We start from the raw sequence: 15652 nt of genomic DNA, 5'->3' as shown, positions 1-15652 counted from the left end.
TGGAAAGGAAACAGTGGTGACCAGCACGACGGAGCCCAGTCGCTGCGAGTACCTCATGGAGCTGATGACGCCAGCCGCCTGCCCGGAGCCGCCGCCCGAACCACCTGCCGACGGCGACCACGACGAGCTCTAGCCCTCCTGGGCGCCGAGGTGGGCAGGGAGCTGAGGGGGCCTCCTCCACCTGGGGGTGCAGCAGGGGCTGAGGAAAACTTGTCTGCCCGCCCGTCCGCCTCCGCCTCTCTCATTTGGTCTTTCTCTGGCCGCAGAACCTCAAGGCATGGGAACCTCCCCAGCGGGGCCGCCCACCCACCCCGCCGTCTGTGGACCAAGGCCCGCCCCCGGGTCTCCTCACCCTCCCCGCGGGGGCAGGAACCGTGTGGAGCTCCGTGCCCTGCTCTCGGGGGGCCAGGCAGGGCACAGCCACGTTCCCAGGCCCCGGCGGCCTCCAAAGGTGGAATAAAGGGGTTCGCCCACCCCGGGCGCCCCACCCCCACCCCGCCCAGGGCGCCTGCCTCCCTTCCTGGTGGGGATGAGTGACTTGACCTGTGACCTCAAAACAATAAACACGATCCCCCGCCAACCAAGCTGTGTCTGCCTTGCTTTGCTCAGGTGTGAGCGGGCCAGGGATGGGCCGAGGGTGGGATTCAGGAGAAGCAGATGGTGCTCAGACCTTCTCCCCCATCTGGTGGCTCCGCAGCGGGGGTCCCATCAGAGCCTGATTCACATCGGAGGAGATGCTGCGTGGGCCTCGGAGCAGAGCCCAGCACCGCAGGGCGCGCGGGCCCCGGGCCGCAATCTTCAGGGTTTCCGCCCGCACCAGTTTCCCACCCATCCTGAGCGCCAGGCTGTGCGGTGGCGAGGCCCGGGGAGGGACAGCGGCAGGGATGTTGGCCTCGGGGCTCGGGCCAGTGACGCCCACTCCCAATGCTCCCACCTGCCAGCACACAAGACAGCCGAGGCCGTAAGATTCTGAACTTTTATTTTCTGGCATGAAAAGTACAAATAATTAAACAATTCCATGTAAAAGTCTGTTACCGCGGCCAGGCCTGTAATCCCGGTAATAAATAGTCTAAACGCAACGCAAAGTGTTCTTGTTGGGTTTTGGGTTTTTGTGATTTTTTTTTGTCTTTTACTTTTTTTTTTTTTTTGTCTTTTTTGTCTTTTTTTTTTTTTACAGTTCTTTATCACCTCCAACATGGACTCTGTCGTGATTTGAAACCTTCTGAATAAATAACAGGATGAGGGGAGGGCTGGAGGGGCTGAGCCCCCATCCCACGGGCCTTGTCCCTGACCCCCAGGGATGTGGAAGACCCCAGGCCCCCCAGCCCCTGGGGTGAGGGGCTGGCCTCTGGGGAGAGGGCCTGGCTGGGCTGAGTTCTGTGTTTTAGAAAAAGAAGTCCCCTCCCAGACGCGGGGGTGTCAGGGGCCTAGGCCTCAGTGGGGGAGGGTGTGTGTGGGGAGGTGCCCCCTCTGCAGAGCCCGGCTGCCCCAGGGTAGGGGACAAACCCAGCCCTTATTGCTCAGACGCCTCCTGCACGCCGGCTGCCCACGTGTGCACACGTGTCCCTGCGCTCGGAGGGCGGAGGGGAGAGAGCCCCAAGAAACAGCAGAGGGAGAGGGGTGGACCCGCTGGGGGTGCCTGCCCTGCTGGAGGGGAGCTGGGAGGTTGGGAAGGACTTAAAAACCACAAGAATAAATAGGTTCGTGTATCAAGAACAAGCTAGGGTTTTCACCAGCTAAATAGGACTGAAAAAATTCTCAAGACGAGCAAAAATAATCCCGTTAAGACCCCGGACGTCGCTGGCCGCGGGGACCGCCCCACAGAGCACACGCCCCCCCGGGCGCCGCTCGGCTACCATTACTGTTATTAATAATTATTATTACTTTAATGATTCCACTTCCCCTTTTATAAATAAATTAGGCATAACCACGTCTCAGCAAAACTTAAAGAAACAAAGAGAACATCGTGGTTCCTTTAAACTTGCAAACTGGATGAAGTAACAGAAATATACACAAATGTCCTTACAGGGCAACAAGGAGAATAAATAGTTAACATAGCAATAAGTTAAAACTACAAGAAGCTAAATTCGGCAAAAAAGTACAAGAAAGTTAACTGGTGCCAGTTTATGTCTTTTTTTTTTTTTCCTTTTTTTTTTTAATCTCTTCTGTGTGTGTTTTTTTCTTCCTTTTTTTTTTTTGTCGCTTTTTTCCTCTTCTGTTTGTGTTTTTTTGTCGCTTTTTTGATTTTTTTTTTCTTTTTGTTCCTTGCAGCAGAAGCTCCACAGACGTTTACTAACAAACACCGGGAGGGGTGGGGGAGAGAGAGCTGGGCAGTCAGATGGGGCCATGGCCGGACACCAAACGCAGGGACACCGGAGGAAGGGCGACTCAAGCTGAACTCGGGGTTTGCAATTCTCAGTTCCGACTGGGCCCGCTGCGGGGGGTGGGGGGCTGCGAGGGCTCCCAGGGGCTCCGGCCTTCGGCTTCTGTTGGAATTTTTTCTTTCTTTTTTTTTCCTTTTCTTCTTTTCTTTCTTTCTTTTTTTTTTTTTTTCTTTTTTTTTTTTTAAAAAGAATGAAAACTAGGGGAATGGAAAGTGTCTGGACTTTCCAGACAGAAGCCGGGGCTGGGACTCGGGATGGGGGCTGCACCCACGGCCCTCAGGAGTTTGGAAAGACGGAAAAACCCAACAAACTGAAAGGGGGGTGACAAGTAGGTGGGAAGGGAATTCAGGGCTGGGCCCCTGGGCCCATCCACCCCAGGGTGGGGGGTGCCTGGAGGGAACAGGGGGTACTTCCTGCTGGGGAGGCCTTGGGGGAGGGGGAAGGCTCAGGGCCCAGCCTCCCCCCTCAGCCTCTGGGCCAGGGCCTCAGCCCAGGGAGGTTCAGCCCCGGGGACAGGGGGTCCTTTGGCCTCAAGTGTTGGGGGGGGGCTGCCTCCAGCCCACCGTGACGCCAAAAGTGAAACGAGGTATCGTGTGTCTGGATGCATGGATGTTGTGTGCACGCCTGTGTTCGTGGGCGGCAGGGACCACGGATGAGCCAGGAGAGAGCTCTGCAGAGAACCTGGGGCCGGGCTGAGTGGGGCCACGCGTCCGGAGGAGACCCGGGCGGCCTAGCTGGAGGAAGTGGACTGGGCCAGGGTCTGGGCTACGACCTCTTGCCTGGGCCTAAGGGATGCTATGGGCATGTCGGTGTCTCCAGGGTGTTGTATCTCTGTTTCTCCATGATTGGGTGTCTAGATTTGTGTGTCCAAATGTATCTGTCTCTGCTCTCACGCGTCCACGTGGAAATGTTCGCGTTCCTGGTCCACCTGTGGCCGCCTTTGCCCACGACGGTGTTTGCCCGCGGCCACATTTGTGTAGCCCCCTGCTTCGGTCTCCTGTGATTATCCACGTGTGTGTCTGCACGTCTGGCTCTGGCCAGTGAGCTCCTGAAGGTGTCCGGGTGTGTCTCTGGGTCTGTCAGTGCTTCTGTGTGTCCCTGTGGTGTGTGTGTGTGTGTGTGTGCGTGCACACGCGTGTGCGTGCGCATGCCCCCGCGTGTCTTTGCGTGGCTGTGTTTCTCTGTGTGGCCCCGTGGACCCCCGGCCCCCAAGCCCTGCTCCCTGCCCCTGCCCCAGTTGGTAAACATAACCTGCCAAAATATTTTCTTTTTTTTTTTTTTGTCTTTTTTTGTGTTTTTTTTTCAAGTTCAAGAATCCCCAGTAAAAATTCTCCACGAGGTCTTTTTTCCCTTTTTACAAAAATAGAGTTTTTCTTCCCCCCCACCCCCCCTTTTTTTCATTTTGTTTCTGTTTCCAGCCCCTCCCCCTGCTCCTCACACTCCATCCAGGGGCTCTGGGCCAGGGATGCCCACACCCCTCCTCCGTTTCGCTTTTTTGGGGATTTTTAAACCTGTTCCCCCTCCCCTCAGGCTCATCTAGGTGTTGGGGAGGCCTGGGCAAGGGGGTCTTGGAGGGCACCCCCAGCGCCCCCGCAAAGCCATCCCATGGAGGGTGGTCGAAGGTAGGGTGGGGGCACATCTCTGCTTTCTTTTTAGCCGAAAAAAGAAACAAAAACCATCGCCATGAACAAAACCAAGACGAGAGAGTAAACAGCCCAGCCTGGGGTGGGGGCAGGAGGACGGGTTGGGGGACCCCCAGGCACCCCCCATTCCCTGCAGACTCTCCCACCCCGAGTGCTCACCCTGTGGCTTCCGCAGGGACGCGGGGCCCTCGTGCCGTCGGTGGTCTGCCTGCGCTGTCTCTCTCGGGGCCCCTCTCTCTCTCTTTCTCTCTCTCTCTGCTGCCCGGGGAGGGCCCAAAGGGCCCGAACAGCTGCCACAGCACGCTCTCGTCCGCCTCCGGCGACAGGTTGTACACGAAGATACACCAGCCAGCGCCCGCCGCGCCCCCCGACAGGCCCACACCCGCGAGGCCACTCATGCCGTCGATGGCGATGGGCGAGAACCTGGCGATGAGCGACAGGGGACTACTTTGGGGGTCACGCGGGCTCTGCCCTGACCCCCGGCACACCCCTGAGCCCCTGCGACCCCTGATGCTGTCGGGACTGCCGGCCGGTCAGTGATCCCTGCGTTGTCCTGACTCTGCCATGGCCTCGTGACCTCTGCCTCTGACCCCACCTGCATCTCCGTCCCGACATGTAGCCCTGGCCTGACTTCTGACCTTCCCTGAATGTCAGGCCCTCTCCCACAATCCTGCCAGGAGTCTCCATCTACACCCTGACCCCCTAACCTTTGACCCTACAGGGTCCTTGGCCCTGTAGACCTCTGGCCCCTTCCCCGCTCCTGGCCAAGTACCCCTCCCTTGGCACCTTTTCCCACCCAACTCCCGCCCTCCCCCCGGCGACCCCACCCCGAAGGGCGGCGCTCCGCTGCCTTCCTCTGCCCTTTGCCAGCCTTCTCCTGCTCATATTGTGTATTTAGCGTCCACTCCCCTTTCCCTGTGAGGTTCTGTTCCCTGTGGAGCCCCAGCCTGGAGCAGCTCTGAGCGCAGCCGCACTTGGGAGGGTTTGTTGACTGACCCATGGAGGGACCGAATGAATGAACAGACAGGATTGGCTCCACCCTCATTCCTCACAGCCTCCCTCCCTTCCCAGGCCTGGCTCAGCTCAGGGGGGGGCCCGGGTCTGACCCATTCGGTGTGACCCCTGGGGACGAACTGCCTGCTCCCTTCTCCCCCATTCCGCACAGGTGCTGCCGCCTTGGTGACGTGAGCAGTCTTGGCAGGTCCCCGTCAGCCCCTCTCCTGCCCCCTTCACGGCCCAGTTGGCTGTTGTCTGTCTCCTCCCCACTAGACTGAGATAATGAACAACAGTAACCAGAATCGCAAGAGCGGCTACCTTTTATTGAGCGCTCACTATGTGCCAAGCACTGTGCTCAACGTCATGTCGTCTCCATGGGAGACCAAGTCTGGCTGGGCCACGTTGGGTCCCCAGCCCCGAGCCCAGCGCCGGACACTCAGTGCGTGCTCAACAGCTCATGACGCGGTAAACACAGGGACCCTCACAGGTCAGGGATGTGGACAACGTCGTGTGGGCCTCAAGGTCCACCCCAGACTATGGGGTAAGAGGGGGCCTTCTGTGACCCTCAGCAAAGACCGTCAGCTGTTGCAGACGGAGCTCAGACTTAGCATGGGAACCAGGGGGCTTGGCTGTGACCAGACCCAAGGCTGGGACCCCTTCCCTGGGCTGGAGAGCGCCCTGGACAGGCCCTCTGGGCCCAAATTCCATAGCAGCTCTTTCAAGGCATTTACTAGGCTCCACAGCCCCTACCCCTCCCAGACAGGGGGCAGACGCAGCTAAGCTGGCAGTCAGGTGGGGAGGCAGGGGGAGGGGGTGCACTGGGGCAAGAGTCCAAGGAGGGACAGTGGGGAGCTGGGGGCAGCGGGGCGGGGGCACTGTTACCTCTTGACTCCGTAGGCCATGTTGAGCAAATTATCCAGCCTGTGGAAGCAAAAGGGTGGTCACCCGTGGCCTCTGGGCACACCCCCAGCTGTGACGCTCGCCAGCCGGCCCGACTGCCCTCCCCGCCCCCACCCAGCAGGCCAGCAGCCCGGCCCTGCCCCCACCCGCCTGCTCCCCGCCCGGCTGGACACCGCCTGGCACGGAACCGTGGTCACTCGGGCACTGCCTCTCGCCTGCCCTGCCGCTGCCTGGCCTGCCCCCGTGTCCTGTCCTCCCCACCCCAGCCTACCCCGCCCCACTCGCCTGCCACCACCCTGCGGGGCTCAGGTCCCCAGAAGGGGAGGTTCTCAGGTCTCTTTTGGGCAGTGCCTGGGCTGGGCAAGTGACAGTACCTCTTGGTGCCTCAGGGTCCCTGTTCATAAAGTACAGGCAAGACAAGCCCTGTCCTCATAAGTATATCTACCTGGAGGCAGCGCGGGAGCTCCACCCCTGAGACAGGGGGGCCCCAATCAGGTGACTCGAAAATGCTTAATACCGAGGGCACCTGGGTGGCTCAGTCGTTAAGGGTCTGCCTTCAGCTCAGGTCATGATCCCGGGATCCTGGGATCCAGCCCCGCATCGGGCTCGCAGAAGCCGGGAGCCTGCTTCTCCCTCTTCCTCTGCTCCCCCCACCCCGCACTCTCTCCCTCTCTCTCTCTCTAATAAATCTTTACAAAAAATAAACTCTTAATACCATTAATACACTCAGTGCCCTGCATACATTGAGTGCCTGCTGCGTACAAGGCTTGGCCTCAACATCTGACAGACTCACACATTTCCCTTTTGCGGCCCTCAGTGGCCCCGGCGTGCGGATACCCTCCCAGTGTCCCTTTGGCCTGAGGAATGAGGTTCAGGGTAGGGGGCTGCAAGGCTTGGGCCCCCAGCATGTGGGGGTCCAGGGTGCCTGGGGGCGGGGTGGCAGGGGGCTTACCGGAAGCGCTGTGTCTGATGGTGCAGGGGGCCTGCGTAGCGCCGGGCTGACGACTGGTAGAGGTGAGTGAGCAGGGCCTGCCCAGTCTTCTGACTCGGGTTGTTGGCGAACTTGACCGTGATGGGCTCCGCGGCGCCCAGTGGCTTCTGCCCATTCAGGCCTTTGATGGCCTCCTCGGCCTCGATCCTCTTGTCGAAGCGGATGAAACCCACACCCCGAGAGACGCCTGCCAGGGAGTGAGGGCGTCATGAGGACCCTGCCCCTTCTTGTGACCCCCTCACCTGCTTCTGCCCCGGCCCTGCCCGCCTTCTCCATTTCACCCCCCGCCCCCCCGCCGTGCCTTCGCCCAGTGCCCTGCCAAGTGCATCGTCCCCGGCAGCCTGACCTGTGACCTGGTCCACCAGGATCCGAGACGTGATGATGCGGCCATACTGGGAGAAGAGCTGCTCCATTTCTTTCTGGCTCATGGTCTTGGGGAGTCCACTGACATACAGGTTAGCATCTCGGATGGATGCAGAACTGGGTCTGGCATAGGACACCTGGAGGGGGGTGGGCCAGGTGGACAGAGGTGAGGGGAAGACCCTTTTCACAGATGGGGAGAGTGAGGCCACGTCCTGACCGTCAGCAAGCGGCAGAAGGGCCTCATCTGTTCCCTCAGTAACTATCTCTCAAGTAGTTTCCGTGGCTGGTGCCGGCCAGGGCTTGAGCGGGGGGACACGGCCATGGCCGATAATGTGGCCTGGCCTACATACAGGGGTGAGGGAAACCTGTCGCTGGGCCCTGGGGGGCAGATGTCTCCCTGAGGACCCCGAGTCCCCAGCTCCTGCTCTCACGCCATACCTTCCGTCAACATGACATTTCCCGCTCCTTTGAAAAGTGAGCCCGGGACTCTGGCCCTGCTCTTTCTGACCACATTGGGGCCATCAGCGTCGCTCAGGTCTTCAGCCACCAGCTCGATGCTGATGACTCCCAAATGTCCGTCCCCAGTGCGGGCCTGACCCCCAAGCTGCATACCTTTGACACCTGCCTCTGGGCACCCCCCGAGGTCTCACAGTGGATCACACTCAGTGAGGCTGCATCCAGCTTCCAACTGTCCCCAGCTTGTGCCTCAGTTCAGTAATGGCAGCTTCGTCCTCCTGGGTGCTCAGGTCCCCAGCCTCCGTTGTCCCTCGTGCCCGTCTTTCACACCCACATCCAATGCACTGCTGATTCTTCCTCATTACCCGGAGTCCACACACTTCCCCCACTTCTGCTGCTGCCTCCTGGCCCACCTCCCACCCTTCCTCACCCAGACCAGCACAGCAGCCTCTACTCTGGTCCCCACTCCCGCCCTAACCTCCCCAGTCTCTTTCCTCCACAGCTGCCAGAGGGCGCCTGTGAGCAACTGAGTCAGGGCACAGCCTTCCTTTGCTCGGAACCTTCTGTGGCTCCCACCTTCCCCAGAGTAAAAGTCCTTCTCACAGCCCACAAGGTCCTGCATAACCAGCCTACCACCCCACCCCCTCACTCTCATCTCTGCCCAGACTGCTCTGTTTCAGCCACACGAGTCTCCTCCTTGTTGCCCAAACACACCAGGCACACTTCGGCCCCAGGGCCTTTGCTCTGGCTGTTCCCCTCGGCCTGGAACGCCCTTCCTCTCCTTTCTTCTTCCAGTCTCAGCTGAAATGTCCTCCCTGTCCTCTTCCGTCTGAATTTGGTCCTCCGCCCCACCCCTAGCACTGTCTGCAAGCACTTCTCTCAGTGGTGAAGAAGACATGTTTTAGTACCGCCATTCGATTTCTGTCAGTAATTATGGTCCAGCCGCACAATGAAACTCTCTGCAGCTGTTTAAAAAATGGCGGACGTGTGTATTTATTTCCCAGAAACAGTGGTGAGTATTGTGAACTGGGGGAAAGAAAAGTCCATTTACACAGCAGCCAGTTGTGTGACCCCCTCTCGTTGTGTGCTTATCAGTGTCCTGGAAACACAGTTTGGAGGGGCCGCCCCCAGATGCTAACAGGTTGACCTAGAGCTGGCAGGGGCACTGGGGGCACAAGCTTCTCTTTCCACTTACTTCTGCCACTATTTTCTGAATCCTTCTAAATTAACCTCTGGGTAGATAAGGGTCATTGTCAAGGGTCTGGCTTTTGTTCGGCATGGTGATTTGGGAGGGCAGAGCACTTCATCAGAAATGACTAATTAAAAAACTAACAAAAGGAGTACATTGGGCGGGGCGTGGGTCAGGTGAGGGCGCCCCTGGGCTGGAGGTGGAGGGGTGCTAATTAATGCAATCGCGCGCACCTGGGGTCCTCCAGGAAACACACACAAACCCAGCGGCTGCTCTTTTTCCCGTAATAGTCATTCAAAATCATGGCCACGTACTCAATGGCTTCCACTCCGGCCCACGGGGCTGGGAGTTTTGAGGGGGGAGGGCTTGTTGACAATCAGAGTTAGGGGTGAGGCGAAGACGGGCCTCAGCTCCTGGGTGGGCGTTTGGGCTCAGGGGTCATTTGAGGCACCAAGCCGGTCTTCGGGGGTCTTTTCCATCCCCCCATAACGGGGGCTGACCGGGTCCCTCACCTGGGTGTGTGCTTGGCCACACCCCTTCACCAGGACAGGACGTGGGCAAAATCTGCCAGAGCATCCAGTCGGAGCGACCGTACAACAGTGCCACCCAGGCAGACACACAGACCCGCACGCACAGACACGAGGCCGCCCCGTGCCTCCCTCTGCACAGCCCCAGGGCCGACACCAGCCAAAGGGTGACTCAAGGCTGCCCAGACGTCCCCAGAGGCTCTGGGACAGAGCCAGAGACAGTATGAGTCGCAGAACCACACACCTGTCACCACCGCACAAGCCCACACCCCGAATGGGGCACAGGTAGACACACCCACACAACCACCCAGTCACAACCAGACACAGCCACACAGCCCCGCCGGGTCACAGCCAGAGTCACAGTGCGTCACGAAGCACCTGTGAAATAAACCCACATCCCACAGACACATAGTGACACACCCGCGGTCTGTAATAGCCAGACTCATGTGACAACACACAGTCCCGGTGTCCCACAAACACAATGGCTCACAGCCCAGGGCATCTCACACACACACACACACACACACACTCACACTCACTGCACTGCATGCATACAGTGGCCCTCTGGATTTGTCACTCTCATGCCCCAGGGCTTCTGAGTCTAGTTGGCCATGGAGGGACCCGTTAGGTCATGACCTCATCCTCTCCCACAACGCACAATGGGAAGAGGAAGAGATTCCTGCACCTCTGTTCCCAGAGAGAACCAGGGGCTAGATGGGCACCCCCAGCTCAGCCTCCCCCAAGGTTCCAGAGCAGATTTGTGGGGTGGAGTCCAGACACCCCCAGGCATACCTAGAGAGGGGCGTTTCCATGGCGATCCCCCCCAGGGAATCTGGGCTAGTAGAGTCCCAGCTGCAGCTGCTGAGAGGGGAGGTCGTGGGGGGAGGGGCATTGCACAAAGGTGGGGGAGGGGATTGCCCCTAATCCCGCCCTCTCAGACCCTAATTAGGCTCCAGATGGCGGATGGGCCCCCATCCCTCCCCCATTTCCATGACAAAGGCAAGGGGGACTGCCCATCAGACCCTGGTCACTCTTCTCCGGCCAATGGCATGGCTACCTCCCTGAGCCACCAGAGAATGCGAAGCTGATATTCTCACTGACAAATAAGGAAACTGAGTTTCAGAGAGGCAGAGCCACTGGGCCCCAGGTGCCCAGCTAGGAACTCAGCGGAGAGTTTGAACTATTCAGGGGATGAGCCATGGAAAATGTTGGGTGGTAGTGGGGAAAAGGGTGTGTGGGGAGGGTAGGTGGCTGTAGGGGTTAAGTGGCAGTGAAGGGGGCAGTCCAAGTGGACAGTAGTAAGAGGGGCTGGGGACTGTTGCAGATGGGCAGTCGCGGGGGATGGGCAGCAGAGGGAAATGAGGGCACTAACCTTGATGGTCTTCGTCTGCAGTTTGAGGCCGTTGAGGGTGTTGATGGCTTTGTCTGCATCGTTGGGATCAGAGTAGTTCACAAACCCATAACCGAGGCTCTGCCCTGTGGGCAGGACCAGGATGATGACTTCCCCAGACCTATCAGTGTCCTCCCAGACCCAGTCCTGAGAGGCTGACTGCCATCACTCAAGGTTATGAGAATCAAGATCCCCACCTTACTGTTCCCCATGAGTACTAACTTGCCCTCAAGGACACTTCAGATCCCCCAGAGTCCTGCCAACCCCACTGACCCTGAGATACCCTACCATGGGTCACACCTGTCTCCCCATCACACCTCAGATCCCCCAGGGTGCCACCTGCCCCCATCACACCTGTACTCCTGAGACTACCACCTCTGTCCCCTCCCTCCCCACCTGCCAGCAGCCACACCTGTGATCTTATCCCGAACCAACTTGCAGGATTCGATGTCACCAATGCTGCCGAAGAGACTCTTGAACTCGTCCTGGGTCATGTTCTGGGGCAGGTAGTTGACGATAAGGTTGGTCTTGCTGTCGTCAGTGGCTCCGTTTGTACCAAGGAGTGGCCCATTGGGCAGGGCCGGGCCGGCCGGGCCCCCCGCCACCTGAGACTCCATGGCCCCGAGTATCTGCTGGAGACAACAGGCCACACCCGCTCACGGCCCAGTCCCTACACAGGCATCAGTGGGAGTGAGGAACGGCTCAGTGGTGATGGATCAGTCATGTCTGACATGGGCTTAAACATGGAGAGAGGACAAGTATAGTAACAATCCCTTCCACTCCTTCAGCATTAGGCAAGAACCTTACATGTGATTTTACTGTGAAAAATTCCATATATAGATGCCATGTATGTCTGTTTGCTATTTGCCTGTTTGTCTAATATCAGTCTGTGTATTTCTAGAATAATAAGATGAACACTTTTGTCTTCACAATAAGAAATATAACATTTTTATTAGCTTTGAAGTCCTCATAAGCTTCTTCCTGACCATGTACTGCCCTCCTCCCACCAAAGGGAATTCCTATCCCAAATGTGTTAATATTCCTTTTGCTTCCTGAATAATTTCCCCACTAGGCATTTACACCCCCCCCCCAGTTTTGCCACTGAGCTATTTTTTTTATTTTTCAAAAATTTATTCATTAGAGAGAGAGAGAGGAGGGGCAGGGGGAGAGGAAGAGAGAGAATCTCAAGCAGACTCCCCCCACACCCAGCACTGAGCCTGATGTGGGGCTCGATCCTACAACCCTGAGATCACGACCTGAGCTGAAATCAAGAATCGGATGCCCAACCGACTAAGCCACGCAGAGGCCGCTATTATTTTTTCTTTAAGATTTTATTTTTAAGGGGCATCTGGGTGGCTTAGTTGGTTAAGCATCTGTCTTCGGCTCAGGTCATGATCCTGGGGTCCTGGGATTGAGCCCTCCATCTGACTCCCTGCTCAGTGGGGAGTCTGCTTCTCCCTCCACCTCTCCCCCAGCTTGTGCTCTCTCGCTCGCTCGTTCACTCTCAAACAAAAAATAAGGGCGCCTGGGTGGCTCAGTCGGTGAAGCATCTGCCTTCGGCTCGGCTTAGGTCATGATCCCAGGGTTCTGGGATGGAGGCCCTCATGGGGCTGCCTGCTTGGCAGGGGTCTTCTTCTCCCTCTCCCTCTGCCCTTCCCCCTGCTCGTGTTTTCTCTCTCTCTCTCTCAAATAAATGAATAAAATCTTTAAAAGATAAAAATAAAAATAATATCTTTTAAAAAAAGATTTTATTTTTAAGTAATCTCTACACCAAATATGGGGCTCAAACTCACAACCCCGAGATCAAGAGTTGCATGCTTTACTGACTGAGGCAGCTAGGTGCCCCTGAGCTATTTAAATGTACAGCATAATAACACCAGCAAATAATGACAATTTTATTTCTTTATCTCCAATCTATACCTGTTATTTATTTTTCTTGTCTTATTGCAGGGGTTACAGTGTGATAGTGGCTTTTTTATTCATGATGTTAAAGGAGATGCATTAAACATTGCTCAGTTAAATTTGATTTTTGCTGTGGGTTTTTATGTTATGAGTGTTTAATTTTATTCCTAGTATCCTAACAAGATTTTTTTTTTAAAGAATGGATGTTGAATTTTAATTAACGTTTTTTCCCTATTTCCATTTTTAAATAATTAACATATGATATTACATTAGTTTCAGATGTATAACATAATGATTCAATATTTGTATATATTGCAAAATTATCTCCACTATAAGTCTAGTTAACATCGATCACCATATATAGTTCTATTTTTTTTTCCTGTGATGAGAACTTCTAAGATCTACTTCCTTAGCAATTTTCAAATATATTCTACATCTATTTTACACATAAGGACCACACAGAGAAGAATTTTACAGCCACATCTGTGCTCAGTAGGAAACAGTGCTGGGATTATTTGTCATGGGCATGGGAAGGTAAAATAGCCAACATTTCCTTAGGTTTTCTCCAATGGCATGGTTGGCAGATGGGTTGTCCTCACTTGAAAAATCAAATCGATTGGTAGGGTTTTCCTAAAGGGATGAATTAGGAAGGATTAGAAGCCATATTCAGTTTCAGCAGGAGAGATCACTGTGATTGATTAGCAAGGTCTTTGAGGCTACAGAATTAGAAGGAGTCAGTATGTACACTTCATCTCAGCCATCCCTGACCCAAAATATAATATCATACTTGTTCCCAATATTGGTCCTACTGTGTGCCAGGCACAGTGCAAAGCCCTCTACAGGCAATGTTTATTATTTTTTTTTCTTATTCACAATCACCCTGAAAAGAGAGCTTAATTCTTCTGTTTAAGATGTTACGAACTGGATGCTTGTGTCCCCTCAAACTCATATGTTGAAAACTAATCCCCAATGTGATGGTATTTGGATGTGGAGCCTTTGGGAGGTAATTAGGTCACGAGGGTGGAGCCCTCATGAATGGGATTCATGTCCTTACAAAAAGAGACAGGAGAGGGGCGCCTGTGTGGCCCAGTCAGTTAAGCATCTGCCTTAGGCTCAGGTCATGATCCCAGGGTCCTGGGATCGAGCCCCATGCCAGGCTCCCTGCTCAGCAGAGGGCCTGCTTCTCCCTCTCCCTCTGCCCCTTCTCCCCAGCTTGTGCTCTCTTTCTCACTCGCTCCCTCACAAATAAATAAAATAAAATCTTTAAAAAAAGGGGGGGAGGGACAGGAGAGAGATGATCTCTCTCTCCGCCATGTGAGGACATAGCAAGAAGATGTCCATCGGCAAAGCAGGTAGCAAGTCCTTACTAGGAACCAGCTCAGCTGGTACCTTGATCTTGGACTTCCCAGCCTCCAGAAGAAGAAGATTTATGAGAATTAATGTCTGTTGTTTAAGCCCCCCAGTTTATGGTATTTCATGAGAGCAGCCTGAGCTGAGCTGAGCTGACAAAGACAACAGATGAGGAAAGTGAAGTTCAGCAAAGTTTTAAAAATTACTCAAGGTCACGCAGCTTATAAATGGCGAAACGGAGATTTTCACAGGAGCTTTTTGGATCCAGAGTCCATATTTTCAACTTCACTGCCAACCGAAGAACAGGGTTAGCTCTAACATTTCTCAGCTGTGTGTCCTCCGATATGCTTCTGGGTCTCTGCTCCACTTTGCTGCAAACTCCAAGTTACTGGCACAGTGACCAGGGAAGGCACTAACGCCATACGTGGGTGCAGCTGGAAAGCATTCTGGGATCAGGTCTGCCGTGGGCACAGTCACAGGAAGCAGCTTGTCATATCTGCCATCCCTGCCTTGTAATACCTGTTATTAATACTGGTCCTGCCCCAGCTGACATCTTCTGTGTGCCCAGCACCGCGTGAAGTGCTTCCAGGCATCCTTCCACTTATGTCTCCCAATCATCCTTAGAGACAGCAACACATTCTCCATTTTATAAGTGAGGCAACCGAGCTCAGAGACGTTGAGTGATATCAGTGGGGAATTCGATTTCAAACCTGGCTATGTTGGACTTCAGAGCTGTTTTTAATGACAGTGACAAATGCGTGGGGGCAGCTCTGCCACCTTACAGGTGTGTGTCCTCAGGGATGATCTTAGCTCTTCTTTGAGCCTCTGTTTCCTTTCCATTTATTCTTAGTAAAAGGATGGCACGGAGGGTCAGCTCCCCTGTATCCACAGTTGGCTAAGAGCGGCTGTCCGGGGGCTTCCGGGAGAATTATTCTGAAGCCACGTCCAGACTGAGCAGGAACACACATTGGGTTGATGAGCAATGTCTGCCCCCAGCGCCTGCCATGAAGCCGGAACGCCTGCTACGGATCCGCATCCAGTTTCAGAAGGTTAATACTTTACTGATGGCCATGTATCGAGGCCCTGCTCTGTGCCAGACAAAATCCTTTATGGGAAAATTTCTGGGCAATTCTTCCAACATTGATCATTATGGGACTCTTTCCTTCATTTAGCAGAAGAGGAAACTGAATCTCAATGAAGGGGTAGGGATTTACACAAGGCTGGGTAGCATGCCAATGGTGGATCAAGAATTCAAGTCCAGGGCTTGGACATCACAGCCCACTTTACTAACAAAAAGGCTAATAACAGTAGTAAAAATAAGAGCAAAGTGAAACTGAGCCCGTACTCTACACCTAGCCTAGGCATCACTACATTTAAACCCACTCTGTTCGCTGAATCTACCCATTCAATTCAACAAGCATTTACTGGCTGCCACCATGTGCTGGCTTCTGGCTCCAACCTTCTTACTGTGTATCCTCTGACACTCACACTGTCTCCCTGGGCCTCTGTCCCTCCACTAAAGATACGGCACCAAGGTTCATCACGCACGAAGATGGATTCT

At 55.1% G+C, this 15652-nt stretch overlaps 1 protein-coding gene and 1 long non-coding RNA gene across 2 annotated transcripts in view; one reads left to right on the top strand and one right to left on the bottom strand.

Moving 5' to 3' along the window:
- The first annotated feature begins 6 nt into the window (after window positions 1-6).
- Window positions 7-580, top strand: LOC121102540. The gene is made up of 2 exons (XR_005834623.1): window positions 7-150; window positions 267-580. It is a non-coding gene; the product is annotated as an uncharacterized LOC121102540 (long non-coding RNA).
- Window positions 581-664: 84 nt separating this feature from the next.
- ELAVL3 (ELAV like RNA binding protein 3) overlaps window positions 665-15652 on the bottom strand; it is a 20704-nt gene continuing 5716 nt past the window's right edge. The window contains exons 5-11 of the mRNA XM_040628269.1: window positions 11252-11468; window positions 10822-10925; window positions 7261-7414; window positions 6876-7101; window positions 5906-5944; window positions 4301-4450; window positions 665-845 (exon numbers count right to left, since the gene is read on the bottom strand). Coding sequence (XP_040484203.1) covers window positions 665-845; window positions 4301-4450; window positions 5906-5944; window positions 6876-7101; window positions 7261-7414; window positions 10822-10925; window positions 11252-11468 — 1071 coding nt within the window. The remainder of the gene's footprint in view (window positions 846-4300; window positions 4451-5905; window positions 5945-6875; window positions 7102-7260; window positions 7415-10821; window positions 10926-11251; window positions 11469-15652) is intronic.

This window comes from Ursus maritimus, unplaced genomic scaffold, assembly GCF_017311325.1.
Source record: "Ursus maritimus isolate PB19 unplaced genomic scaffold, ASM1731132v1 scaffold_14, whole genome shotgun sequence".
NCBI lineage: Eukaryota > Metazoa > Chordata > Mammalia > Carnivora > Ursidae > Ursus > Ursus maritimus.
Note: the sequence above shows the minus strand (reverse complement) of the source record. Positions and strands in the feature narration are given on the sequence as shown.